This window comes from Neodiprion lecontei, chromosome 3, assembly GCF_021901455.1.
Source record: "Neodiprion lecontei isolate iyNeoLeco1 chromosome 3, iyNeoLeco1.1, whole genome shotgun sequence".
In the NCBI taxonomy this organism is placed as follows: Eukaryota; Metazoa; Arthropoda; class Insecta; order Hymenoptera; family Diprionidae; genus Neodiprion; species Neodiprion lecontei.
The window spans coordinates 28,869,794-28,895,294 of record NC_060262.1 but is presented as its reverse complement, the minus strand read 5'-3'; the positions used below and the strand labels follow the sequence as shown (position 1 = coordinate 28,895,294).

The following is a 25,501-nucleotide window of genomic DNA, read 5'->3' as shown; positions in this document are numbered from 1 at the left end:
TTCACAGAACCAATTGAATCTGCTGCTCAGGCGAAAAGAGGTAACTGTGACCCGTAATCCCAATGAAGACGTTAAGTAACCAAAAAAGCGTCATCATCCTCAGAATGTACAATCGTACCCTACTTTATCTTAAATACTGGATCTTCATCTAGATGGACAAGCGTTTATACGATGAGTAGACGTGTTTACCTTAATTTACCGAAAGCTTTCAGTACTTCGCTATACCTCTAGTCTCAAAAGTTGGAACAATCAACTGATTAGCTTTTTTTATCAGCCACCGAAATATACGCCACTATACTTATACCTCCTCGAGTCACTGGGCAGAATGGAAGTTCTGCTGGCTTCGCACATATCATCGAGACAGACCTGCTTTTGGAAGCTGTTCTTTGCATTTTTGCACAAATCAACGTACTGCAGTAACTTGACTCGAAGAGTTCGATCGATGATTCGGAATCCCTTTTTGTACTTCTCGAATATACTCAAGGTCTTCTGCTGCGGCCACTCGCATCTGTTGTCCCTTACGTTTGGACGATGATTACTCGGTGGATCATCTATTCGACAATCCCACAAACTTGATGATCTAATGGTACATGTGGACCAACCGGCAGCTCGACGAGTGTATCCAACTTTTTCAAACCTCTGATAGTCATTGAATCTTTGAATGTTCTGAACCATGGCGCTTCCGACAACGTAGCTCTTTGAGGATTTCAACCCGGGATGATAATAGTCGGAATGCTCTATCGAGTCATTAATCATACCGATGTTAGCAGACGTGTCGTCATCTGTCGGCATCGTCCGACCAAAGCTTTCACTGTTCTCTTCGCTGCTAATTCCGAGATTGCAGTATCTACTGGTACCATTCTTTAATTTCTCGTCGATACAAGGCCGAAAATCATTCACCCGAGTCGATCGGTAGCGGCAAATATGGGACTCGTCATCCAGATGTCTCGAGGAATCCTCAGCTTCATCTGAGTAATCATTAATGATATCCTTGAGGTGCCTATTTGCTAATCTGTCCTGTACACATCCGTACGTAGAATTATTATCGAAGGTTACAGCTACTGATGATTGTGTGCAATCTTCGTTTTCAATCTCAACGCAGTAGCTGTCTGGGATTTTTCCGGATGAGCTTTCACGGCCCTGGGATGAACTGGATGGTGATCTTCCAGGCATATGTCGACAGGGGTTGGAGACCGGAAGTCGTAGACTGTCGTGGGAGGTTGAAGGGGATTCAGATATTTTATGCTTCAAACGACTTCGACTCGTCTTTGAACTGGGAATACTGAAATAATATTTTCCAGTAGAAACAACCGTCTTCGAAGAATTTGGTCGGCAGCTATCTGTGTCCGATAATTTTTTGCACACCTTTTGTCTGATCAGACATCTCATGCGGTCATAAGAATCGGCGGAAATTGTACCCCGATGGCTACTAGGCCTCATTGATTTGTTCATAGTCGTGAAATTATCGCGCACTATAACTTCGTTTCTCGACGATGACGACGATGATGATAACGGCGATGACGGCGTGCTCTCTGAAGAATCGTGAGTTAAATATTTTGGGCACGTACCCAATTTAACGCTTTTCATTGACGGAAGTAAATGCGTGTCTCGTGAAACGGATTCTGTGTCATTGTCCGATAATTGAGAACTTTCTTCGATCTCCACAGTGACGGAAATGTCGTACAAGTCATCGGGTTCATCCGCGTTCGTAAAATCAACGGGAGAATTTGATCTTGCTAGAGCATAAGATATTTCAGAAGCTATAGATGCTAAAAGTTCTTTTGGTAACGGATATTTTTGTGAGCTTGTAAATTCTTTGGACTTTAATGGCCCTCCTGACATTGGAGCGGAGGTCTTGAACTTGCTTTTGTGCTTCGGCTTAGCAGCCTCTCTAGACGACGAAGATTCCTGGGATTTCACGGATTTGTTAGGTCGTACTGATCTCCTACATCTTGTGCCTTGTTCTTTTGCTTTGAGGTAATTTTCTGCCGTCGAGGCATTCTTAGATTTCGCTGCTCCGTGTAGTTTTGGACGTTGTACAAATTGTGCCGATCTCTTGCATCTTAGAGGTATCATGCGATCAGGATCTTTCTTAGATTTTGACGGGAAAATTTTTCTTTCAACAAAAGATAGAATCTTAGACACACTCAATGCCTTCGAAGACTTTGACTCCACCGGTAGCACCTTTCTCTCATGTTTTATTGCCTCCAGCGAAGATGATGAGACGATCGCTTGAATGGAAATAGACCGTGTTGCCTTGTGTCCCGTCACCGGCTTTTCACATGTACAAATCATGAGCGAGCGAACAATGTCTCGAATTTTGGACCTGAGCTTGTAACTCTGTTCAGTTTCCTGAAGTCGAAACGGAGACAATGCGAGTTTCTGTAGAACTTCGCTAATCGAAGAAGAATCTCTGAGCTTCAAATTTCCGATATCCTTGAGGTCACATACCGAGCCCTCAGCTGCACTCTTTTGATCACCCACACCATCTCCACAGTTATCACAGCTGATTTCAATTGATGTATTAACCTCGTCTTTGGTAACATCAGTATTGTCACTCTTACATGCCTTCGAGGAATCCTCGTGAACAAACCCTCCAGTTAACAGTTCATCCGCCTTCTTCGAAGCCCAAAAACTCTGAGATATTAACCGTTGCCTCGAACCACTTTTCCTGAGTTTACACTTGTCCAAAGCATCGCAAGTCATAACCCTTGCAGAAAAGAGGCACGAGTTGCACTTCAGCGGCGGTGTCCGTTTCAGTTTAAAATTCAAGTAATCTTTCCGGATTTCACATACCAAATACGTCGAGTTGATCATTTTTCCATTCATTCTGCTAAGCAAATTATTCAGGCAAGAGCAAACGTTGTACAATTTGGTGTGAAATTTTCTTCGAACACAACTACAGTGAATCTTGTACAATGATGGGTCGAATCTCTCCAACTTCCGGAGTAACTGATCGACTTTGCAAGGCAGTAATAAAGAAGTTTTGACTTCCGAGTTTCGCTGGTTTTCCTTCTCGGTCAGTGGAGTCGCCATTCCGTTCATCTTCCTGATGAAAAGAGTTAGATTCTCATTTTTCCAGTCAGTCTCCCGATGCTTCTTTCGATACTTTGCAAGAATAGATTTTCTCAGGCCACCACAGTTACTTCTGAATCTTCGCTTCGTCTTCAAAATACACCCAAAGTCCCAGCTATTCTTCAACAAGTCATACAAACTCTCCGTCACTCTGAATGATCCACTGTCTGACAATTGCGCCAGGCGTTCCAATTTGTAATGTTTCCTGCCAGCGAGGGTCACGGTTCGCTTCCTGGTCCTTTTCTGTCCTCTCGTGTGTCCGAAAACGTTAGGACTTTTTTCTGCGTTACCATCGCTGAGCATGTTTCCACGACTTGATGTACATAAGCTGCTGTGCTGCTTGGAAATGCTGCTGAAATAAGTGTACACATATTATATATAATATTTGCAAACGAAATATGCAGGTTACGCGAAAGATACTCGGTATATTAATTGCCGGTTCGAACACCTCGATCCGAAAAACCTACTCAGAAGAAGATGTGGAGACCCAGTAATCCTTTTCATTGATATAGTTGAGAACATTGACGTAGCTCAGCCAATTTTTCTCAATTTCCATGGCATCAAGATCATCAATAACCCTTGTCAACCTGCTATTTGTGAGCAAAGGATGCGACAAAAAATCCACTAGGTGATCCATGGTGAGCATATCCCGCACAGCCTCGATCGAAGTACCGATTTCATTGTACTTTTCGTAAGCAGTCAGCATCGATTTTCTGTACCTACTCAAGTAGGACTGATAGGATGACTGCTGAAATTCTTCATTATAAACGAAGCGCTCCAAGAAGAATAGAACTTGTTTCTCAAGGCTTGGGACTAACACGTGCCTAACCGCCTCAATGTAGGGTCCATATTTATCGATGTCGAACTCGCAGCCGCCAGTTATACGCTTGTAGCTTGCAACCTAGTGAATCGGAGTAATTATCATGTTAGTGAGAAGCGTAATCCAGACGTGTGCTTTTAGCATAAACGAAAAAACGGTGCAAGCTGCTTGAGTTAAAATATCGTGACGTTGACATTAAGTGGCTGCGCAACAACCGTTGCGAGGAATTTCCGTATGATTTTTCGCAGTCATGTGGACTGGCACCCAAAGTTTCAATGTATCGTCTGTCTGGCACAAGCGTCATAGAGTAGTAGATAATTGTCAGGAAGATGAATTAAGCCTGACAGGTGAAAAACTTCACGCCAAGGTTGTCAAGTAAATTTGATTACCAAAAATCTTTCCACGTCACTAAAGCCTATAAATTGCCGCGCCTCTGTCATCTTGAATTTTGACGATCTTATAAAGTTGTATTGAATTTCAGTTTGATTTCCGTTTTTTAACCATTAAGCGGTGATGTTTCAATTTCACTTTCACTCTGTGAAACATTTTGCATAGACAAATTTCATTAAATGAAATAGTAATTGCCTACAACCCACGATGCGCCCTTTTCGATTGGTTCATCGCGCCACTTCTTTTATTTTATAAAAATCTCTGTTGTTCATGTACTCACCAAATTGAAGTTGGCCGTTCATTTCTACCCTTTGAACAAGACGTAATCGGTTTTCGCTTGAAACCTGTCAATCTAAAAATTGTGAACCAGTTTCATGAGGTTCATGAGTATTAATATGTGAGAAAATTTCAACCTGAAATATGATTTTACTGACAAATATTTACGTGCCGGGTTTCCTCACACTTCTGTGTATCCGTTACGGTTCGTATCTTATCCAGAAAACAATTCCTAAACTACAAAAGAACCGGTCAGCGGGACTTTCTCTTCATCGTAAAATGAATCATTATTATCAGCACTAGTAGCAAACCTAAAATAAAATACATGTTTTCTCCATTTTTTTCCATTCATTTTACAGAAGTAGCAACTTTTAGCAACAATTCAGACGTCATGAAAATGATAAATGACGTGGCTAAGATGTGGCACTGCATGACGACCGATGAGCATATAACTCCGAACGAGCAAAACATTCTGTTCCGACTGTACACCCGCAACAACAAAGATCAATCGGAGTTGCTGAACCTCAACACCGCAGAAGAGGTGGAAGCTCTTCGTTCAAAAGTGATGCGAAAAAAACGTGGAAAACCTCGCCCACTGAGCAAAGACGCCATCATTCAGTCAGAATATTTCATCGTCAATGCAGACATCAAGATCCTGATCCACGGCTATTCGGAAACAATTTCAAACACAAAGATGATAGACATAAAAAACGGTGAGTTCGTCGTTGAAGATCTTGCAGTTGTCTTATAATCGGAAAATTTCCATCCTCGCTTGACAACGTCGGGCCTAATTGATTGCATCAGTAAAATTCAGGCATTACCAAACATCCTAATGAGTTTCGCGTTGAGCGTGGCAGCGTGGATGAGGCCCATGGGGAGGTAGGAGAAAATAGACCCCGCTTTCCAGGGGTGGAAAAGCCAGAGGATGAGGGTTCCATTCAGATAGCGACTCCACTTCGGGATCAATACTCGCGACGTCGAAACGGAGCGTCGCGGCGCCCGGCGCCTACGTCCCGTGCCAAGCTCATACTGAAATCGCTGTATAACGCCAGCTATGCTATCCTCTCCTAAAACTTGGCAAAAGTTGAGCTTCGCTCGATGTCGCCATTACTGGGCACCGGTGAATCGTGTACCATAAACTTATGTGACCATCGAAATAACCTTGGAGTCTTGAGCAGCCATCAATTATGCTCACAGTTTGACCTAGCAAATTTTTCACCCCCCCCCCCCCTCCCCCCCCCCCCCCCCCCCCACGCAACACATGTAATGTACAGCCTATTATACATATATTCTACCATTCAATTGAAACCTCGTGGAGTGTTTGGGTTGGTGATATCGCGATTCTCGAGCCAGTTCGCAAGTGCTTGACTTCGAGACACAGAAGTTCCCGACGCCGTAACTCGATGAGAAAATGAACCTGTTGACCTGGTCCTAATTTAACGTGCAGATTTAAGCGCTCCGCCGCGTTAGATTCTCTGCAGCGATGCATTTGATGGGTCCTTTTTACCTTGACCTAAATTGCGATAAGTCAAAGCAGAAATGTAACGAGTTACGAAAGATAATCTATGGTAACTCCATGTTTGTACAATTTTACGAGTTATCTGGATACAGTGGCAACCGTTTCGCTTGTGCGTGTCAAACTGCATATTCTGTAAATTCACCATAATCATTTTGTTATTAACAATTATCGAGTGAGTATACGCGATAATTGCTACGGGAAAATGGAGCCGCCGGAGTGAAGGAGTCAGCGTGACCCACATATTATAGAATCTTGCAGCTCTCATCTCAACGACGCCATAAAGTCAGTGCTAGACTTTGATTATGCAAGATTTTACATTCCGGTACCAAAGTACGACCTACCACAGTAGCACACACGACATATTCAACTGCAACACTTTGATAAGGCGACTTTAGTTTATACCTGCATAAGTAAAGACTAAGTAATCAATCATCGGGTTTCAGTCTACCTGGAAAAAGGCGAGTATAACATAATCGTGGTGGACTGGGGAGTCCTGGCAAACAGTACGTGTTACGTCCACGCAGCCAGGGCTGTTTGCAAAGTTGGAGACATGGTTGGGCGACTTCTGGACCAGCTAATCCTCTCCGGAGTGTCCTTGACCTCAATTCACATAATCGGTTTCAGCCTCGGTGCTCACGTCGCCGGCTTTGCTGGCAAAAACGTTAAGCTAGGTATCATCGAAAGAATCACAGGTACACAAAATAGTCTGCCTTAAATTCTTAAACATTCACAAATTCTTGATTACACCCCTTGTGTGGTAAAAATTTCCGAATCCCATGTTGTCGGGATATCACGAAAATCGAATTATTCTTCCACTACATACGGAGATAAATGCGTCCAATCAATTCGTGTATTACAGTTCTGAAATTTTTCAAAGAGATGCTCGAGGAATACAAAATTCTCTCAAACAACACAATAGATTTTCGGAGCTGGCTCAGGTGCCAGGGCACTTAATAACACCAACATATTTTTGGTTTCTTTTTCTGCTCAGTAAACTGAGAAATAGATATACGCAAGTAATCCATAATCTGGGTTAATTAGGCTTTGAGACAAGGTGACAGAACGGAAAGATATGCGAAAATGAAATTGTCAAGAATGGTACCCAAGCAAACTTGGTGGATGTGAAGCTAAGATTGCTTTCTTCTTTTTACGTAACTAGATGTCTTCGTTCTCTAAAGAGAAGGCAGTAGAAGTATTGATCACTGAACGAAGCAGTAAAACTTCACATCCAAACCATACCTATCTACAAACTCCACGACGGTATATTAAATTTCCAATTATTTCCGTTCCCGTGTCCTTGATAAAAGGTGTCTGCCAACCTCATGTTTTCTTTCAACATCTTGAACGCGCCGGCTCAATTAACCAACCCACCGAAGATGATCTCTATCTCTGAGTGAGTCTGAGGTATTGTGTGGTTGACCCAGCCGTGCGGTCAGACTCTTTCGCACCCGTTCCGTTGGACGAAAGCTTTCTCTTCTTGCGGGAGTTAATTAAAAGTTGATAAATCTCGTTAACGAACGCTACCAGGTTTGGACCCGGCTTTACCGATGTTTATCTCAAAGGGTTCTGCCAAACGATTACATCAAACTGACGCTGTGTATGTAGACATCATTCACACGTGTGCGGGAACTCTTGGCATCAAGAGCCACATTGGACATGCTGACTTTTACCCCAACGGTGGATCGGAACAATCAGGATGTTCCAACGGTAAGAACAAGAAAATGTCGTAAACAATTATGCCGCTTGATTTTCACCCTTCTACAAATTATCAACTTTGGACGAAGTTTTGTTACAAATGACTCGTAACACGATTATGCAAATAAATCTTGTGGCTGTGAGGTAAGCGTAGGCTTATTATTGAAAGTTTCTTGCAAATTCCCCCTATACATTGACTAATTATTTTAAGAAATTAAGAATCATCAATGCGTTTTATTTACAGTGTTGTGTTCACATGGTCGTGCTCCCATTTACTACTTTGAATCTATTCGTCGACCAACTGCGTTCAAAGCAGTTCGCTGCGATTCGTGGAATCATTTTTCACGTGGTGACTGTGACTCGAATTCCCACGCATTGATGGGCGATGCCAGCGATATTAGGTTTGTTTAATCTTATGACTAGAAACTACCTGCGCAAAGTATGCTTTGCATATCATGTCAAGCCCACAATAATTTGGAGAATGCTCAATAGAGAGTTAAAAGAATAATGAAAGAACAATCAGAAATCTGCTTTCCTCGAAATTATTACAGAAATCGAGGCACATTTTACCTGAGAACATCGAACGTTACACCTCACTGCCTAGATATTCAGAACCGCAAAACCTAGTCAGAGTCTACGAAGCAGTACCGATTACTTCGCAATTTCGACCATCGAACTTTCACAACTGACCGGTAGCAGCCCTGTATACAGATTTTTACCACAAAAAGCAGATTCGTTAAATCGTGAAAATCACAAAGCTCTCAACGGTTACCTAAAAACGGTAAAATCATATTCGGTATCATGCTCGTAATAGGCATACGAAACCCTTTCATGTGCAAGCTCCCCCAGCCTGTGCACTTCGCTGATCCAACTGGTAGACCAGCAAAGTGGTCGCCATGGCCTTTGTTACGTGGGACACTATACGTCAAAACGACCCTTGACGTTTGGCAAACAGCCGCGAAGGTACGATAAACCGGAATAATCGATATTACTAATGGTACGATCATTAAATTACTGATTACGTTGTACGTATAATACATTATATAAGCCTACGCATATCTCGACATTGTTAGACCAGGTAGTTACAAGCCTAACTGATTATCTTTCAACGGCTTTCTACAGAACGTAATTTCGAAACCATTGTGCTTTTGAGTGCTAAAAAAGTATCGTGCGCACTCGACACCTTCGATACTCCAGAGTCGGTTTTTTGAGCATGAGCCTCGTAATCGTCGTCTAGGATACGAGGGGTAAGCATGTTAATTCAGTAAAGGTGGTAAACGGTAAATGATGTAATCGTTAGCTGGAAGCACAGCTAATAATCAGCGCTGCCGAAGACGAATCGCAGCCAGCGAGTCTCTCCCGAGGTGTTGCGTTCAAACGAGCCACTGACGTCGACCGCTGTTTTGTATCTACGCAGATCAATACTTCAGTTCTCGAAGCTTGGCGCCACCGGACCCACCAGACTCTGATCCAAAATAGAACTTTATCTGACGAACTTGACGTGAGCGTGAGAGCGAACTGGACGAGCAAGGAACCCTCTTCAAGAACATTTTCAGGACTATATCCTGTCAGCATTCGTCAGGTTAGTGGCACGCGCTGACATCGATGTTCCTCGAAATTTAACACTCCATTTTGTTCGTTAGTAGTGTATACACGCAGAAATGGGACATTTTTTTTCTCAGTAGAAACAACTGGTGCAACAAGTCAGATATAAAAATTGCCCACAACACCATTACATAGTATTTCTGAAAATTCATTACACTTGCAAATTAAGCTAAAGACTCTCGTTACCCCTATAAATATGATTTGATTTATTATTGGAACTCAGTATCGGGTAGATCGATTATCTTCAAACGATACGTTCGGCACCATATCGTTCAAAGAGGGCAGAGGGTAACATATGTGATGTTGATCGGAAAGATTGTGTGTTTAAATTCTCAGGACACCGTTACAAGGACAATATCCGTGTATTCCTATTACAATTATTGATTCGGGCAGAAAGTCGAGCATGAGATCAATATCGGTTGGCTCTAAGCAATGAACACACGTTGAACACATGTTCAACCGAGAAATAAGGAGCAGTTTAATCTGGAAGAATCGTTTATTAAAAAATGTCATTAATCGAACTAACGCACAATGGAAAAGCTCATTATTCAGAACACTAAAGTTATTAACGCATAAGGAAATATGATGGAAAAATTTTTTATTATACAATGTTAGAACGACTTTCAAGGAGTTGGCTTGTCGAATTATGAACATGTTTTCTGTGTCACGATTTACTAACTGAATTTTCGACAATCCTAAGGATCGTTAAAGTCACGTTACTATAACTTCAACTTCGTTATCATTTATGATATTTGACTCTTTTATTCACTCAATTACTACCTGCAGTACCAAATTAGTAACATTTAAATTGAATAAAATGATATTCATTGGAATCAATCATTACAATTGATTTTACTTCCAGCTAGGCATGACTTCGAATATGCATCACGTCATTTTACTGCTTTCGGCAGTCGTCCTGAGCAGTGCATCGATGCAATACATGCCACCTCTCAAGGTAGATGAAAATTTATTCACTTTAAGATTATTTCGCGTTACGTACTTACTTATGAAACATAAGTGGCGAAACTCCTTGGTGATTTCAACACGCTTTTAAAGTTTTCTGTGCACCGCATTGCGGATCTAATTCTATAAAAAATTTCCGTTTTAAAACAGCAAGAACATTTATTCACCGACATCCTTCTTCGAGAATTGGTGGACCGTATGGGTAACGAATTTGTCGACGTTCCCGAGAACTACATGGATTTCCCTTACGATTCGCGGTTGCAAAACGAGTATGAAAAAGTGAAAGAAATTCCGGCGGACATTTCACTCGATTATGAGGGTATTGACACCCCAAACCCGAACCCCAGCATCCGTGATCAGGAATATCTGCAACATAGCTCATTATGGAGTCACCAACGTCTGAACAATAACAACGGTAATGACAGGCACAGGATTCAAGCTGCCGGTTTGAAGGGTATTAAGGACGAAAAAACTGAGACCAATTTGCCCGCCTATTGCACTCCACCAAACCCCTGTCCCATTGGCTATACAAGTAAGTCAAAATCGATGTTTAGATGGTTCTATAATATTTAGATTCCTACTTAGTGTTTTCCGATATGGTAGTTAAATTTTTTACTTGACGGTCAATTTTCAAGAATTATATTATTAATCAAATAGATGTTACAGCCCGTTTAAGGAAGTAATGTTTCACACACAGGTGTCGATCATTGCATAACAAATTTTGAAAATACCGCTGCATTCAGTCGTGATTACCAGAGTGCTCAAGACTGTATGTGCGACAAGGAACACATGGTGGATTGCACCAGTGGATCAGAGAATAACGACGGCCTTTCAAACATGCACATCTCGAATTCAGATTTCGACCAAATTGTCGAACAGTTCCAAGTACTTATTTCTATTCTGTATTGCTATGAAAATATGGAATTACCGATTTCTTTCATTTTTTATCACAGTTTGAACAGTAGAAGAACGGTCTTTTTCTCCATATCTCACTTTTCCTGACTGTGCATAATTTTTGTTGCAGCATGAAAATCCTTTCTTCCAAGGGGAGAAGCTGCCTATTGCGGCTAAGAAGGGCATTAACGTTGGTTATTAATTAATTAATAAAAACGTTATCCTCGATCCAACGCCCTAAGCGGTAAAACGTCCTGAGGAAAAATTATTATCACTAGATAAAATATTTTGAACGATTTATTATTACACATACATGTGCATTGAATGGTAGATGGTGTAACACTATCGAAAGAATTAAGATAAATCCGGTAAACGCGTGCAAACATTCGGACACAATTTTATCGCGAAAGAATCATTTTGCTGTTGGAACGGAAATATTTAATTCTAACGCGAAAGAAGCACACAATATTCAGAATCCAACATTTCATCTCGCTGGATTATGTTACTCTAAATAAATTTCCTGACATAAATTATATACTTTTATGGAAATAGATTATTATAAAGAAGAAGAGTACTGATTTATCAATAGAATATATTTTATTACGTTTCTCAATCGCATTTTATTTTGATATCGAGTATTACAGCTAATGTATTTTTATTTCCCAAGTTGAGAAAATATATATTTTAAAACAGTTGACACACCTGCGTCATCTTCCGTGTATTCGACTTTAATTTCTCTCGTACAACCTGTTCTACTGAAGAAAAAGTACAATAATCCACGCGATTTTATAATAAATAATCACAGATTTATTCCATTGATTGTAATGTACAAAAATTTATTCTATGATTAACAACTTGGCCACAATAGCCTCTGGCTATGGGCATATTACTGTTTTCTAAAACTCTTTAAAATTGGATGTATATTTGTTAAAGCATCTTGTAATTCCGCACGACTCTTGGCACCTGAAAGTATAGTAAAGGACTTTTTATCAACAGTTTATTTGTGAATATGTTTATGATTCGCTGATCGATGCCTTGTAATGCTTCTTGCGTAAAGCTAATACGTAAATTAACCGTTTTTAGGAAAAATTAAAAACTATATAAGAACGGGCTTGCAAGTAAAATGCTTTGTCTACTATAGTAATGATGCAATGTTGAAATTCAAGCATACCCACCAGTTAGTACAATCTTCCCATTGACAAATATCAAGAGTACAACTCTTGGCAAGACCATGCGATAAACCAAACCAGGGAATAGCTCTGGTTCGTAACTAGAAAACTGTCCGTGCATGTGATTTAAGTTTTCCAACTTGATGGGAAACTTCAAGTCGCACGTTGCAACAATATTATGAACTTTGAAGTTCATGAACTTTACCTAAAATATTGATGGCACACTGTTCAGTACAAAAAATAGACAAATCTTACATTCCAGTGTTCAGTGAATAAAACCTCATTATTACAAATTTAACGTAACCTGCTTCAAACGAAAAGATCATTCTGAAGAGGAAAAGTATTCCAATTCTGCAAGCCCATTAGATTCTGTATGATTGAACATTTGATGTAATAAGCAGTTGCACTGTGATCGGTTCATAGAAAAATTTTCGCGCCTACTTAAAACAAAATACTTACAGCAAATCCTAATTTCTGTATTATTCTGGCAAACTTTCTGGCTGCTAGATATGAATCTTCTTCACACCGTGCTCCAGTGCAAACCAATTTACCAGATCTAAATATAAGAGCTGTTGTTTTTGGTTCTCGTATTCGCATGATCAGCCCGGTGAAACGTGCAGGGTTGTATTCCGAATTTCTCGTTCTAGTATTTATATACATGAGTTTTAATTCCATTCCTAAATTAACTGTTGATACTATATTTCTGTGAACAAAGAACAACGAATGCAATGTTGATTATTCAATCTCATTATGGGAGTGAAAAACTTGGATAAAAGTTTAAAAGTACCATTAATATTATGTATAAAAAACAAGTATACACACGTATACATAGTTTGTGTATAACAAACCGAAGAAGATAGTTGCATGAACACCTAGTCACGTCAGGTGAATGAAACTCGGTTCGTTTTGTATCTGCTGCTAGTTTAACTAACTATTTCAATCAATGCTAAATAAGTATAGTACAAATTTTCGGTGCATTACAGAATTCTAATTTGCAAATTGAAAGATCGTATTATCGAATACGAAAAAATGTATGAACTAACCAGGTGGTACGATATACTCACTGCAAACGCGGTTGAAGTACCTCCTTTTTACTAAAGGCAGGTAGCATGGGATTCATTGCTGACTGTGGATTAACATTTTGAGACGTACTCGGCCGTGGAACGTTCGTCTACACCAGAAAAATTGACCGATAATAAACAAACAAGTGTCAAAAGGTAACCTGTAGGAAACATATTTGGACACTTACCGAAAGCGGAGGCGCCATAGAGGCGTCATCCGTGACATTTTTAGCTGGATTGTTTAACAGTTTTTTCAACTCATTGTCAGTTTGAGTTGCAGAACTCATTTTATCTCAAATTAAGAACTCAACATCCGCAGTCCGCGACGGACAGTTTACACTACAACACCACACGTTGTCACCCGATCGAACGAACCTAACCTTGCATCGCTCATGCCATCTAAGGCGTTGCCATGGATACTTCGTGATTCTTTACGCGTGGTCCGCAACGGATCTTTTTAAGCTCATATAATGTACGAACACTTCTGCCGTAGACGAAATCGATCATAGACGCGACACCCTATGGTCAATCGGACCCTACGTGAAGAATCATGAAGGCGCGTCGTTATTTGATTATTTGATAAGTTGTCATAAGGGTTGCCCGTAGCAACGATAGTACCGTAACGTTTGCTCAAGTATTTCAGACTGACCAAACGATTAATGACAATTATTGTCCCGAGGTGAAGTTCGGAACACCGACACTTTCGTACATATTTCATATTTATTCAGCAGCGAAAAGTATCACGAACGAATAATATGACTACTGCCCATTCCACTGCCGATTCAAATGTTAACGTTATAATATTTGACGCTTCAAAAAATGAGCGGAGGTTGAACGAGGAATTTAAAGTTCTTCAGAGAAAGTTGAAACCGAAATGGAAGTTTATAGAGTGAGTTGAGAACAATTTCATTACACTGCAATATAGTTGATTATATGTACCTACACATTTTCAATCTTGTCTGAATACAGTAAATCGGAAACAAATCAGATCGGCTCTAGGAAAAAAAGCATTCAACGGTGTTAAAATTGTTTGTAGAAACAACGACGTCCTATCGCAAGAATCGCTAACTACTGGCAAGGTCTTAGTATTGCCAGGCCCTCGCAGCAAATTCACCGAACTCGAAATGAACGCTATCAGAACGTTCATAAATTCTGGAGGAAACGTATTGGTCATGCTTGGCGAAGGTGGAGAAAATAAATTCAATACGAATATCAACTTTTTGTTGGAGGAATTTGGAATTATGGTGAATAATGGTGAGGCGCAAATTTGAATTGATACAGTTTTGTAAATCACATATCTAGCAGTTAAAACTACATTTATAGGCAATCATATTTGAAATAATCATAATTGTCGTCTCATGTGAAGTAATTTCACTAACTTATTGTTTATTTGCTTCTATAATGAATGTATAATTAATTCCATTTACCCTTTCTTCATATGAAGATTTGCAAATGTAGAGAAATTTTATACAATACTTTTAGATGATAAAAAAAATATTTTTTTTTAGCCGTAACAGTATCAGCTAACAGTCCGTATTATGCTCCGTTTCAGAGTATAAATTATAAATCGTTATTTAGACACAGTCAGAAAATATTCTAATATATTATGTACATACGCAAGAAAGTATAGTGACATTAATTGTAATCGCTAAGATATCATACGAAAATTGTCCTCCTAGATAAAAGGAGGGCCATTAAAGAAGAACCCAAGAACGAATACAATTTGAAATGTTCAAAAAATTTTCAGATAGTGTGGTCAGAATGAATTACAGTCAAACATTTCATCCGAAGGAATGTGTCATATCAGAAGGATTGTCAAATAAATCAGTTTTCGTGAAAAATCGCGACGAGTACACGTGAGTAATAAAGACGTCATACTACAATAACTCTTGGTTTTAAAATTGAACCATTTTCCGTATCATACAGCTATACTGACTTTAATTGCAATGATTATAATTAATCGAATATTCAGAGGTTTGAAGTACTTGTATCCATACGGGGCAACTTTGAATGTAGTACAACCATCCAGTGTGACTCTATCGAGTGGGGCAGTTGCTATACCAACAAATAGACCAATTTGTGCTTACTACTCGTCAAAATCGAACGGCGGTAAATTGGTTGTCTTGGGCTCGTCGAGAATGCTGACGGACAGTTACATAGAGAAAGAAAGAAATGACCAATTTAGGGAAATGTTGTTTGAATTCTTTAGTTCTGACGAAGTAACTGTGAAACACACGCAACCCGATGATATTGATGTGAGACTCTCCTGTTTACTCGCGATCTGAATTTATTCATCATCAAAACTTACACATAATGAAAATGATTTTTACAGTATTGGGAGTACAATTTTGTTCCGGATACAACTCAGCAAGCGGACATCCCAAAAGTTTGCACCCAAGAATTAGACAACATTGAAATACCACGAGAATACACCAAGTTGTTCAAACAACACTTTTACTCCATACATTTGAATATGATTCCTGCATGTATCAAGGCATATGAAGTTTTAGGGGTGAAAAAGCAGCCGTTGACGTTAATTACCCCCCAGTTCGAGACCCCTTTACCACCAACACAGGCATCGGTGAGACATTGGCTGAAACATTACGTTGATAACTGATCTAAAGAAGTCAGAGAATCCTAACTAATTTATTTCAACTGATGCAAATATCAGAATACATCCTGCTGATGTTTTCTGAATATCGATTGAAAATGCTTGATCCACAGGTCTTCCCACCGAGTTTTCAAGAACTTCCACCACCAGCTTTAGAATTGTATGACTTAGACGAAGCCTTCAGTTCTGATTTGCTAAAATTATCTCAACTTTCCAATAAATACTTGGCTAATAAAAATCAATCAAATGAAATGGAGTTGGACTACTATATAAGAGAATTTGGAGGAATAATACGAATACCTAATGCAGAATCGTGTACGGCTAAAGAAGTGTTGAACAATATTTTCCAAAAATTAGCTAATTTCAAAAAAGTACATACTTAATTACTTAACCAATTATCAATACAATCAACAAACAATTACCGTGTATATACATTGCAATAAAATCTCAACAATACACTTATAAATATAAGCTACTAATAATTCAATTATCTTAAATACTTTCGTTCGTACCAGATATTGTTTCCATATTTTCAATTTCGAAAACAGAGGAATTGTTTTTGTGTGCCACCTAGGTGACGAAGTGGGAACTCATGCAGACGTATCATTTTGTGTGAGTCCGACGCATGGTATGACGCATTTCTATACAATCCGCATTGTCTGTGGTAAGGACAGGTTTCTCGAGTGAGGACTAATGCAATTTTATTTATTATTAATTTTAAAAGTTGCTCGATGAGCTTATCGTTGCACTAAATGATTCAATAAATCTCGTAAGTGAGAAAGCCGAACAGTCAAACAATGTCTGTTTTCTTCGTGAACACGTAAGTAACACATTTAGCATTGTAGTTCATTAAGTTAGGTTATGTCATAACTATTTTTTTTTCATGGAAATAATTGCTATAAAGCCGTGTAATACACTGCGTATTTAAACCCTGTAAAGCCAAGGATTTACCAATAAAAACAACCATATGTTACCTTCATTATGTATTCGAATAAACTAATAGAAAATTCTAAAATTTTCGCAAGGGTTCTCTCTGCACAGTGAGATTTCAAAACAAACATTTGTTTTCACTCTTACGGCCGCCCAACTGGCCCAGAATTATATCTTTCAGACCATATGGTCCAGAATACTATCAAAATCTTTGTAGGTGGAAAAATTGAAGATACAACATAAATTTGAAATTTAATGTAATAAATGTGGAATGTTTCAGGAACCCGGAGGGTGAAGAGGTGGAAGGAGATTCAAATGGGGATTTACAGATTGCCTCACCAGGCAACTCGGAAGCACAGCAGGCGTTGGGTCAGTTTTGGCCTAAAGTAACAGATGAGATTAAAAAAATAACTACTGTAAGGATTTTTCTATTTATTTATAGAGAAATTGACACAACATTACATTCAAAAAATAAATCTATTATAATTTCCCTTCCAGATGGACCTGAAGACTCAATCCCTACCGTTGGCTAGAATAAAAAAAATAATGAAATTGGATGGCGATGTAAAAATGATAAGCGCTGAGGCACCAATGTTGTTTTCAAAGGCTGCTGAGATATTCATACATGAACTAACGCTTAGAGCCTGGGTTCACACAGAAGATAATAAAAGACGCACTCTGCAGAGGAACGATATTGCAATGGCTATTACTAAATATGACCAATTCGACTTCCTCATCGATATTGTTCCCAGGGACGAATTGAAACAGACTAAAGCCCAGAACGATAATTCCGTACGAACATCAATGAACTCTGATCAAGTTCATTACTACTTTCAGCTTGCCCAGCAACAAGCTACCGCAAATCAGGGTGTACAAAATAATGGCTCAGCTTCCCAGCCAATACAGATTGTTCAACCGTCTACTGGACAAATTCAAACTATTAATATCGGCAGCCCTGTTGAACAGGTAAAGCTTTATTGTCCTTGCTTTGAAATTGTTTAACACGTTACAGGAGAAGATTTTAATCTGGAAACTCTCAGAAACCATATTTTTTGGAATTAGGAATATACTGTAGACTGTAAAATGGCCTCAATGTATTAAAAAACATAGAAAGAACTTTATTTCACAGCATAAGCAGATAGGTGTACAAAACTTTACATTTCAAAATTACTTCCAGGAAAATTCGAACACTAGTTCAGCGCAAACTGTGACTGCCCAAACTGTGACAGTTCCAAGTCCACAGCAAACGACGAGTGGTCAACAAGTTATACAATTACAGCAAGCACAGCAATCTCCTACCTCCCAAAGTGGAGGGATTCAAATAGTACAACAAATAGTAACACCCAGCGGTGAAATACAACAGATACCTGTGAGTTTGATGAAAATAAAAGTAGGCGAAATGTGGACACGGTAATTATTCATTGATTTTTATTATTTCAGATTCAACTAACGCCGCAACAACTACAGATGATTCGAATGCAAGTTCAGGGCGGTAGTAATCAGCCCATCATCATTCAAGCCTCACCTATTCAAGCCCAACCACAGTTAATTCAAGTCGCCCAAGGCGGTCAGACGCCTGTATATCTACAAACCAATAGTAACGACAACGAATAATTGAAATTTAAATCTAAACGGATAATTTTACGCTAAATTCTATTAGTCTTATCAACTAGGCATAAGTTTAGCGTCTAAGAAATAAAAATTTTTCAACCCACTCTCAAGTCACATTCGGACCATCGCGTTGCGCTATTTTTAAAAAAGTACTAAATGCGGTAAAACTAAATAATCAGGCGCCCTACTACAAATCAATTCTAACAAATCGAGATAATGATCATGTTTAATAGCGATTGCTGAAGACCACTGATAACCGCTGAGTTCCAAGTTCTTAGTCGGGTGTTAACTATAGTCTTATATTTCGAAAAGTTGGCCACCGTGCGTTGTTCTTTTTGGCCGATTAAAAGTGCACCAATGATGTCGCCACTATTGATAACCCGCGGGACTGTACCTTCAAATTGTGCGATATTTAAACACTGCGTTAATCCCGACACCGATGATATCTGAATATAGTATGAATATTTAAAAAAGAAATGAGAAGGAAGAGTTATGCGTAATTGTTATTGTTTATATGTAGCCCGAACACATAAGCAATGCTACGCGCTTGTTCCAAAATATCTCACCTAATTAATGTGACGAAGCCTGTGCGACGTCGAACTTATGCTATATAGGTATGTAAGCAATACTCGCAAACTGTAGACTACACACACACCGCAAACAGCCTACCTAATGCCGCCCGGAAGATTGTCTGGTATAAGTAAAGATTAACCATGGCCGATTGCAGGGAGCGCAGATGTAATCTGAATCGGGCGTTGCGTCGCCTTCTTCACCCGTTCTCCGCTCCGCATGGCTGAGTTGTCTGAGTCGGCCGAGCCGCTGGCTGTTCCATGGGGCCCGGTTTGCTGGTACAACTATTGTATTATGTTTCACGTCGTTGCGGTCTTGTCTGGCGGGTTCAGGCTCTGCCCTGCGTGTCGTTGGCTCTGAAATGTCTAGTAATTATTGCCGCATGGTTAATTTACGAAAAATCACCGGGATTATACCTCGAGAATAAAGTGCGCCCAACTTCGATCCGAACAACCCGTAGACTCTCGATCGTGCGTGAATATCTACCGCGATAATCTGAGCTACTAAAATTCAACTTGTAAGGAAATATTTTTCTAAAAAAACTTCAAGAAAAACCGAGTATCTCAGGCTATTTCGCATAAAATTTTATGTCTTTTCGAAGAAAATTCTTGAGTTTTCTAAATAAATTTCTTATACTTCTCAGACTTTCTGTTTATCGCTCCAAAGAATTCAGACTCGCAAATATAGTTTATCAAGTTTACTGGGAAGAAGAATTCTCCCCAGGATACATGTGCAAAATCGAAAAATAATGTATTAAATTAGAACAGTCTTTATTGCGTTAATATCTCGGATTCATTGACACGATATCTGTAATAGAGTAGATGTGACGGGGGTTCCGACCAGCTGTTCATTCGAATAATTGTCAAACAACAAACTCGGTGGTCACTGGTAACGAACAGGTAGAGATTATCGTATTATACCTACGTATGAAAGTTGGACAAAGAAACGGGACCCTGCTTGGAGGGAAACAACGATTCTTAGCGGAGATTGCGGAACGATTACTTGTGGGCTGCGGCATGCGGTTTTTATTTTCTTACCGTCTCAACTTTACAGCCGGGAACAGTCGCCCAACCGAGAATGAGTCAATTTGATCCTAATCAGCGAACGTATCTCTATAATAAATTTGCGGTGGATAAGAATTTCATGATGAAATTGTCTTAATTGTGAGAAACTCTCCGGCTGCAGTTGTGAATATTGGTATCGGATAAACAAAGACAGTTTGCTGCGTAACGTAGAATCAAATGTAGGTACAAAGAGTTAGTTCACAAATTGCTAATACCTAGTTAAGGCGAGAGCCGATGTCTGACCTCTGCCTTTCCTCGTATAACACAGATCTGCAACGAAATCCTCCTTCAATCAAAAATATTATAGATACGAGGGTTTTAATACGCCGAACCTATATCTGCTTTCCATTTTTTACCGTCACGTACACATTACATGATGTGATTGTTCTTTTGTTGTTAAAAATTTAGAATTTGTGTATTATTTTTGCACTTACACCACTTTAATCTATTTGAATTGTATCTGTACTTACAAAATCAGTTCTAACTTATTGAAAGAGAAAGAAAGTTATCGCCTATCGTCGCTTTCACAACAATGCATCCTCCTCCGCAGTTCTCGTTGTGACCTCATGTCGCGCAGTACGAATCGAAATAAAATTAAAAAATAACTCTAACTATACTAGTAGGTACATGGATTTTCTGACGATTTTAGTGTTTACGCTTTTGAAATCTCGAACTATTTTCTTTATAAATATTGTTGCTATTATTAGTGTTTGATTACAATTTGTAAAAAAATTACGTTTTATTAAGGGGTGGTATATACCTGGACGGTCTAAAATCGTGCCTATTTTTAGGAGTTTTCTTTAAAGAAAATGAAAACACTTAGAGCAATTTGAGTTTAAGGACTTTATTATTTATAGTTTCAAGAATATTTAAAAATATTTTCATTGAAATTAATGACAAAATGGTGGCATGTCACATGTAAGTAGCGAACGACTCCGATCTCAAGCGCTTTTGCGGTAGCGCATCTCCTGACATCACTGTGCAACTTGTAACAGATAGAAAAACTTTTTTAAGTTAGAAACACCTTTTCGAGTTCAAACTCGTAGCCCCAAAAATTTTTGGGGCACTGATAAACAAGTTTTAAAGATTGTTTCAAGATTTCACATCAATCGGATAAAAAATGACCGAGAAATCTGCACCACCGGAATGAGAACGTGGTCGATCGCTACTCACATGCGCCATGCCAACATTTTATTATTAATTTCAATTAAAAAATTCTAAAATATTGTTGAAATAATACAGCGCTCAAACTCGAATGTCTCTGTGTGTTTTCATTTTCTATAAACAAAACCCCTAAAAATAGGTATGTTTGAAACAGTCCAAGTTGTACCATCCCCCCTTAAAAAAAATGACATGAAAAGTATACGTAGTACATATTTTTGATTACTATATTTCGAATCAAGAGCCTCAAATCTATAAAAATGACACATAATAATAAGAAGAAAAAAAATGTTTTTTTTTCAGACCAGTGCAATCAGCGTTCACACTTCTATTCATATATATCCCATCAAACTTGAATGTTTTGTTCTCTGGTGATATAAGATTTGCGGTTACGGAACTACATCGGATAGCTCACATATCGGTGTAATAATGTTTATTTGCATACAGACACCTCTTTCGATCGATCTGTTTCAACGTAGAAATTACATATGCTCCCATTCTACGCTTACAACTAAATAGTATTTATTAATCAGAATTACAAATGGAAAAAATAATATTTAATTTTCAAATTGCAACACAATTATATCTGCGGAATATAATTTCCTTACGATTGAAATAACTCACTTGATTACAGTACAAAAGACAGTCTCAGTACATTACATATCTTCTTATGAATTTACAATAATAATATTTCACATATCACCGTATTCGAGGAAAAATTATTCGGTTTTTTTATCTGTTAGCTTGTTTAAATATTTTGAAATATTTTTCCTGCATCACTAGTTTGTAAAGAATCGAATGAACTACAGATTAATTGTATATTGGTTTTTCTCAATATCAGGCTCATTGTCCCCACCGTGTCTTGACGCATTTAGATTTCGGCATGGAATATGCGAATATTTGAGTGACCTGCTATTTTAATGGTATATTAGTTGTTCAAGGTACACCCTGTATCTTTATCAGGATTCACGGCACACCCCAGAGTAACAATAATCAGCAGTTCCGACAAGAAACTGGATCCAAGTACCGGGGCAGCGATTTAACAGTTCTTGAGGTTTCCATCCCTCAAACGCTAAGTGGATCTGACCCGATGCCGGGTCTCTTGTTCGAAGAGGAAAAATGAAGGAATTCGGTCTTCCATTTGCGTCGATCGGCCCGTAAGAGCACGGCCAGAGGTTCTTTTGTTTAGAAGGACAAGAAAGACGTCTCGTCGGAGTTGGAAGACTTTTTTTTCCCTCCTCGCCCCTTATTTTCCCTCGGCTACTGCCGAAGTTATCGTCGTAAAGTTCGCGCGAGGCGAGCGTGAGATGCGCGTGTTTAAGTGAACCAAGAGCATGTGGGACACGCGTCCGTTCACTAATTTTCACGCGAATACTCGAAGCTCGATATCCCGTCCGTGCGAGGCACGGAGAAGGGATGCTGAGCGGAGGACCCGCAGGAAGCATTTAGGAAGAGGAGTGCGGCGAGCGATTTCTACGAAGTACCGGAGCCTTCGAGGCCTAACAGGTCCGGACGTCGTCGAGTGGACGCCGCGGTCCTCGGCGCGCCTACGCCAATGCTGGGATACTCAGATTTCACGACATGTTTACAAAGATCGTAGAGATAAGTTGAGAATGGCCGCCCCATGCCTCCGTGCCTCCATACCTCCATGCCTCCATGCCTCCTCCACGGTGTAAGATGACAGCTGCCTGCGCCTGCGCCCACCTTTTACGTGTGTATCCACGTCCGATGCATGCATGCGCCTCGAGCTGCCTACCTTACACTTACGCACCTCCCGGTGTCCCCTGTACCTTGCCTCGACCTGGACTTCGCTGGGTTCTTTCGGCCTGGCCTCGTTTGCTCTTTCACCGACATTAACGCACACGCCCCTGACTGACACGTACGTAAAAGTTTTCCCCGTGGAAGACCACCCCTTCGCCTCGTCTCTCGAAAGGGTCTGCCTTGTGTTTTAAATCAGTTTTCTCGAGAAGGGCATTCAACCCTACCTCCCGATGATTGGCCAGCTTTTCCTAATCGTCGCTGGGCCGGCCCGCCGGGTTGCCTTTTCATTTTGCAACAATTGTGAGGGGTCTCGCTTTTTTAATAGCGAAGAAACTGGTTGACGCTCTTGTTCACCGCCTGTCTTGCGCGACGTGCTGCGAAGCCAGCACCCTCGTTGTCCTCGTCAACCGCGGTTGCGAAAAGCTAACTTACAATTACCTGCGGTTTTTACCGACTAGTCTTTGTCTGATTTCAAAGATGGGATAAGTTTACTCGCGTCGTTGTTAAGAGGACAGAAAGAGCTTGATTTCTCGAGGTTATAGGGTGTTGCGATAAGACTTATTATTCATTTCGTTCAGTACTTCACCTTGGTAGTCTTTTGAAGCTTACAATCGTGTCAAGTTCGGAATGGTTTTTCGTCATTGAAATGACTCAGGGCAGAAAACTCAGTGTAACGAAAATTTTACGGGTCTCTTTCCTTAAACACATTCCACTTAAAAAAGTGCTTCGTAATCTCTGATTTTCCATATAGTTAACCGAGCTAAAATAGCACTGGTTCGTCATTACTGTCGGTGCTTTGATTATGACGCATTAATATTGATCTAGTTTTCCTAGTCGAATATGCTATTCGTACGAAATTATGGTATAGATAAGTATGCTGATATGTTATTGTTTCTCCGTATTTTTTTAACGATTATTACAGCAAATATTTGACCATACGCAACGCCATGTGTCATTGTAACAATAAGCGTATAGTCTTCACTACTGATTGTAATAGTATACAGTAATCATAACTATTATCTTTCACAATATTTTAAAAGTTGGGTCAATCGCAAAACATTCCAATTTTACAGTACATAAAACTGCGTTTTTTATTTTCGCCAACTACGGTGGTTCTAACTATTTATCCTACAGTTGTTCCCAACATATACGTATGCTATTTTTACCTTCCCACTTCTTTTCTCAAAGAGAAAGAAAGATTGAAAATTATTATAATCACCCTTGAAGTGAAAAGTTGCGTTATCGCTAGTATCTCGACGTTACAAGGCTTAGAGAATCACCTCCAACTATTTTCTGCTGAATGCCTGGGTATATATGCGAGGAATTTTTTAACCAACGACATCTGTAGAACGATTTTCAACGGATTTTCATGATTTATGTCTCAATCGACGCAGCTTTTCTTAAATCAGAACAGACTAAATATTGTATACGATCAGCCTAGAAGTTTTCGAATTATTTGAGTAACAAAGTAAAAAAATGTTTCAAAATCAAATTAGTTAGGCTATGTTTTATGGGCTCAAATCGCATCCCGGCGAAAAGTATTTAGGGTAGCCGCATCAAAATCAGCGAAATTAATTACTGGTTTTTCAGTGTAAAATCTATGCAATGACGTGCAAACACCAGGCAAGATATGGCGAATATTCAATTGAATCGGTATAAAACCACACGGAACTGACAGGAGATAACGCCTCGATCTGCAGTACGATTGTTTATGTATTCTAGCATCGCGCCATGACTTATACTCGACAGGGTGCAATGGAATAACGTTGTGCCTACACCGAAGAACATACACGGGCCTTCGCCCCTCATCTCGTGGTCCAAAAATCATTAATTAATTCCCTTCCCAAGGGGAGCAGTGTAGCCCGCAGCCCCAGGCAGTGTGCGGAATGGTAATCTGACGTAAGCACTGCACAGTGTTTCTCCTTTCCGACCCCATGGGCCGTAAGCAGGATGCACATTCGCCTATAATCGTGAGTAAAAAACGCCTGCATCACCCATAGTTTGCAAGAAAGCCCCTAATCCGTTGCACGCAGCAGCCACTTTGCAATTGCTTGTATATAAGTTGTTTAGAAATAGCAAGCCCACGACGGGCTGGCTTTGCAGTCTGCCCGCCAAGCGATGCGCGTCTAATCTTTAAATCTCTTAATCCCTTAATCTCCGAATCTCCCTAATCACCGACCCACTCGTATACGCCGTGAAATTCCTCGAAGCCGAAAAAATCCCGGCGTTTATAGTCCGTCAGGATTCATCCTGTGCCCGACCCGCGTCGCTCAAACGAACCAAAAAATTACCGCTTGCGGTTCACCGAGCTTTCAGCGCTCACCTG

At 39.8% G+C, this 25,501-nt stretch overlaps 6 protein-coding genes across 11 annotated transcripts; 4 read left to right on the top strand and 2 right to left on the bottom strand.

The window, feature by feature from the left end:
- Positions 1-1,058: 1,058 nt before the first annotated feature.
- Positions 1,059-5,558, bottom strand: LOC124293460. Its single transcript, XM_046734328.1, has 4 exons — positions 4,566-5,558; positions 3,543-3,976; positions 1,569-3,427; positions 1,059-1,207 (listed from the first exon to the last, which is right to left on the bottom strand). The coding sequence occupies exons 2-4, from the start codon at positions 3,779-3,781 to the stop codon at positions 1,059-1,061; spliced, it is 2,247 nt and encodes a 748-aa protein (XP_046590284.1). The 5' UTR covers positions 3,782-3,976; positions 4,566-5,558.
- On the top strand, positions 4,944-7,623 carry LOC124293337 (lipase member H-A-like). Its single transcript, XM_046733856.1, has 2 exons — positions 4,944-5,274; positions 6,524-7,623. Exons 1-2 carry the CDS (start codon positions 4,953-4,955, stop codon positions 6,793-6,795), a joined length of 594 nt encoding a protein of 197 aa, XP_046589812.1. The 5' UTR covers positions 4,944-4,952; the 3' UTR covers positions 6,796-7,623.
- Positions 7,624-7,721: 98 nt separating this feature from the next.
- On the top strand, positions 7,722-11,934 carry LOC107220697. Of its 4 annotated transcripts, none has more exons than XM_046733851.1 (6): positions 7,722-7,787; positions 9,076-9,357; positions 10,243-10,335; positions 10,494-10,875; positions 11,041-11,228; positions 11,368-11,934. In XM_046733851.1, the coding sequence occupies exons 1-6, from the start codon at positions 7,737-7,739 to the stop codon at positions 11,437-11,439; spliced, it is 1,068 nt and encodes a 355-aa protein (XP_046589807.1). In that variant the 5' UTR covers positions 7,722-7,736; the 3' UTR covers positions 11,440-11,934. The 4 variants fall into 4 exon arrangements, with proteins under 4 accessions (XP_046589807.1, XP_015514865.2, XP_046589809.1 ...); XM_015659379.2 differs by lacking the exon at positions 7,722-7,787 and adding an exon at positions 8,562-8,738; XM_046733853.1 differs by lacking the exons at positions 7,722-7,787; positions 11,041-11,228 and adding an exon at positions 8,562-8,738.
- On the bottom strand, positions 11,534-14,004 carry LOC107220708 (TATA-box-binding protein). Its single transcript, XM_015659399.2, has 5 exons — positions 13,656-14,004; positions 13,471-13,577; positions 12,866-13,109; positions 12,413-12,611; positions 11,534-12,200 (listed from the first exon to the last, which is right to left on the bottom strand). Exons 1-5 carry the CDS (start codon positions 13,752-13,754, stop codon positions 12,124-12,126), a joined length of 726 nt encoding a protein of 241 aa, XP_015514885.1. The 5' UTR covers positions 13,755-14,004; the 3' UTR covers positions 11,534-12,123.
- On the top strand, positions 13,511-16,529 carry LOC107220695 (intraflagellar transport protein 52 homolog). Of its 2 annotated transcripts, XM_015659377.2 has the most exons (7): positions 13,511-13,623; positions 14,196-14,356; positions 14,504-14,721; positions 15,215-15,323; positions 15,440-15,722; positions 15,800-16,048; positions 16,192-16,529. In XM_015659377.2, exons 2-7 carry the CDS (start codon positions 14,223-14,225, stop codon positions 16,459-16,461), a joined length of 1,263 nt encoding a protein of 420 aa, XP_015514863.1. In that variant the 5' UTR covers positions 13,511-13,623; positions 14,196-14,222; the 3' UTR covers positions 16,462-16,529. The 2 variants fall into 2 exon arrangements, with proteins under 2 accessions (XP_015514863.1, XP_046589806.1); XM_046733850.1 differs by lacking the exon at positions 13,511-13,623 and having other exon boundaries at positions 14,232-14,356; positions 14,437-14,721.
- Positions 16,530-16,732: 203 nt separating this feature from the next.
- LOC107220707 (nuclear transcription factor Y subunit gamma) lies at positions 16,733-19,096 on the top strand. Of its 2 annotated transcripts, none has more exons than XM_015659397.2 (5): positions 16,733-16,898; positions 17,289-17,424; positions 17,507-17,974; positions 18,186-18,377; positions 18,449-19,096. In XM_015659397.2, the coding sequence occupies exons 1-5, from the start codon at positions 16,876-16,878 to the stop codon at positions 18,620-18,622; spliced, it is 993 nt and encodes a 330-aa protein (XP_015514883.1). In that variant the 5' UTR covers positions 16,733-16,875; the 3' UTR covers positions 18,623-19,096. The 2 variants fall into 2 exon arrangements, with proteins under 2 accessions (XP_015514883.1, XP_046589811.1); XM_046733855.1 differs by having other exon boundaries at positions 18,138-18,377.
- The last annotated feature ends 6,405 nt before the right edge of the window (positions 19,097-25,501 follow it).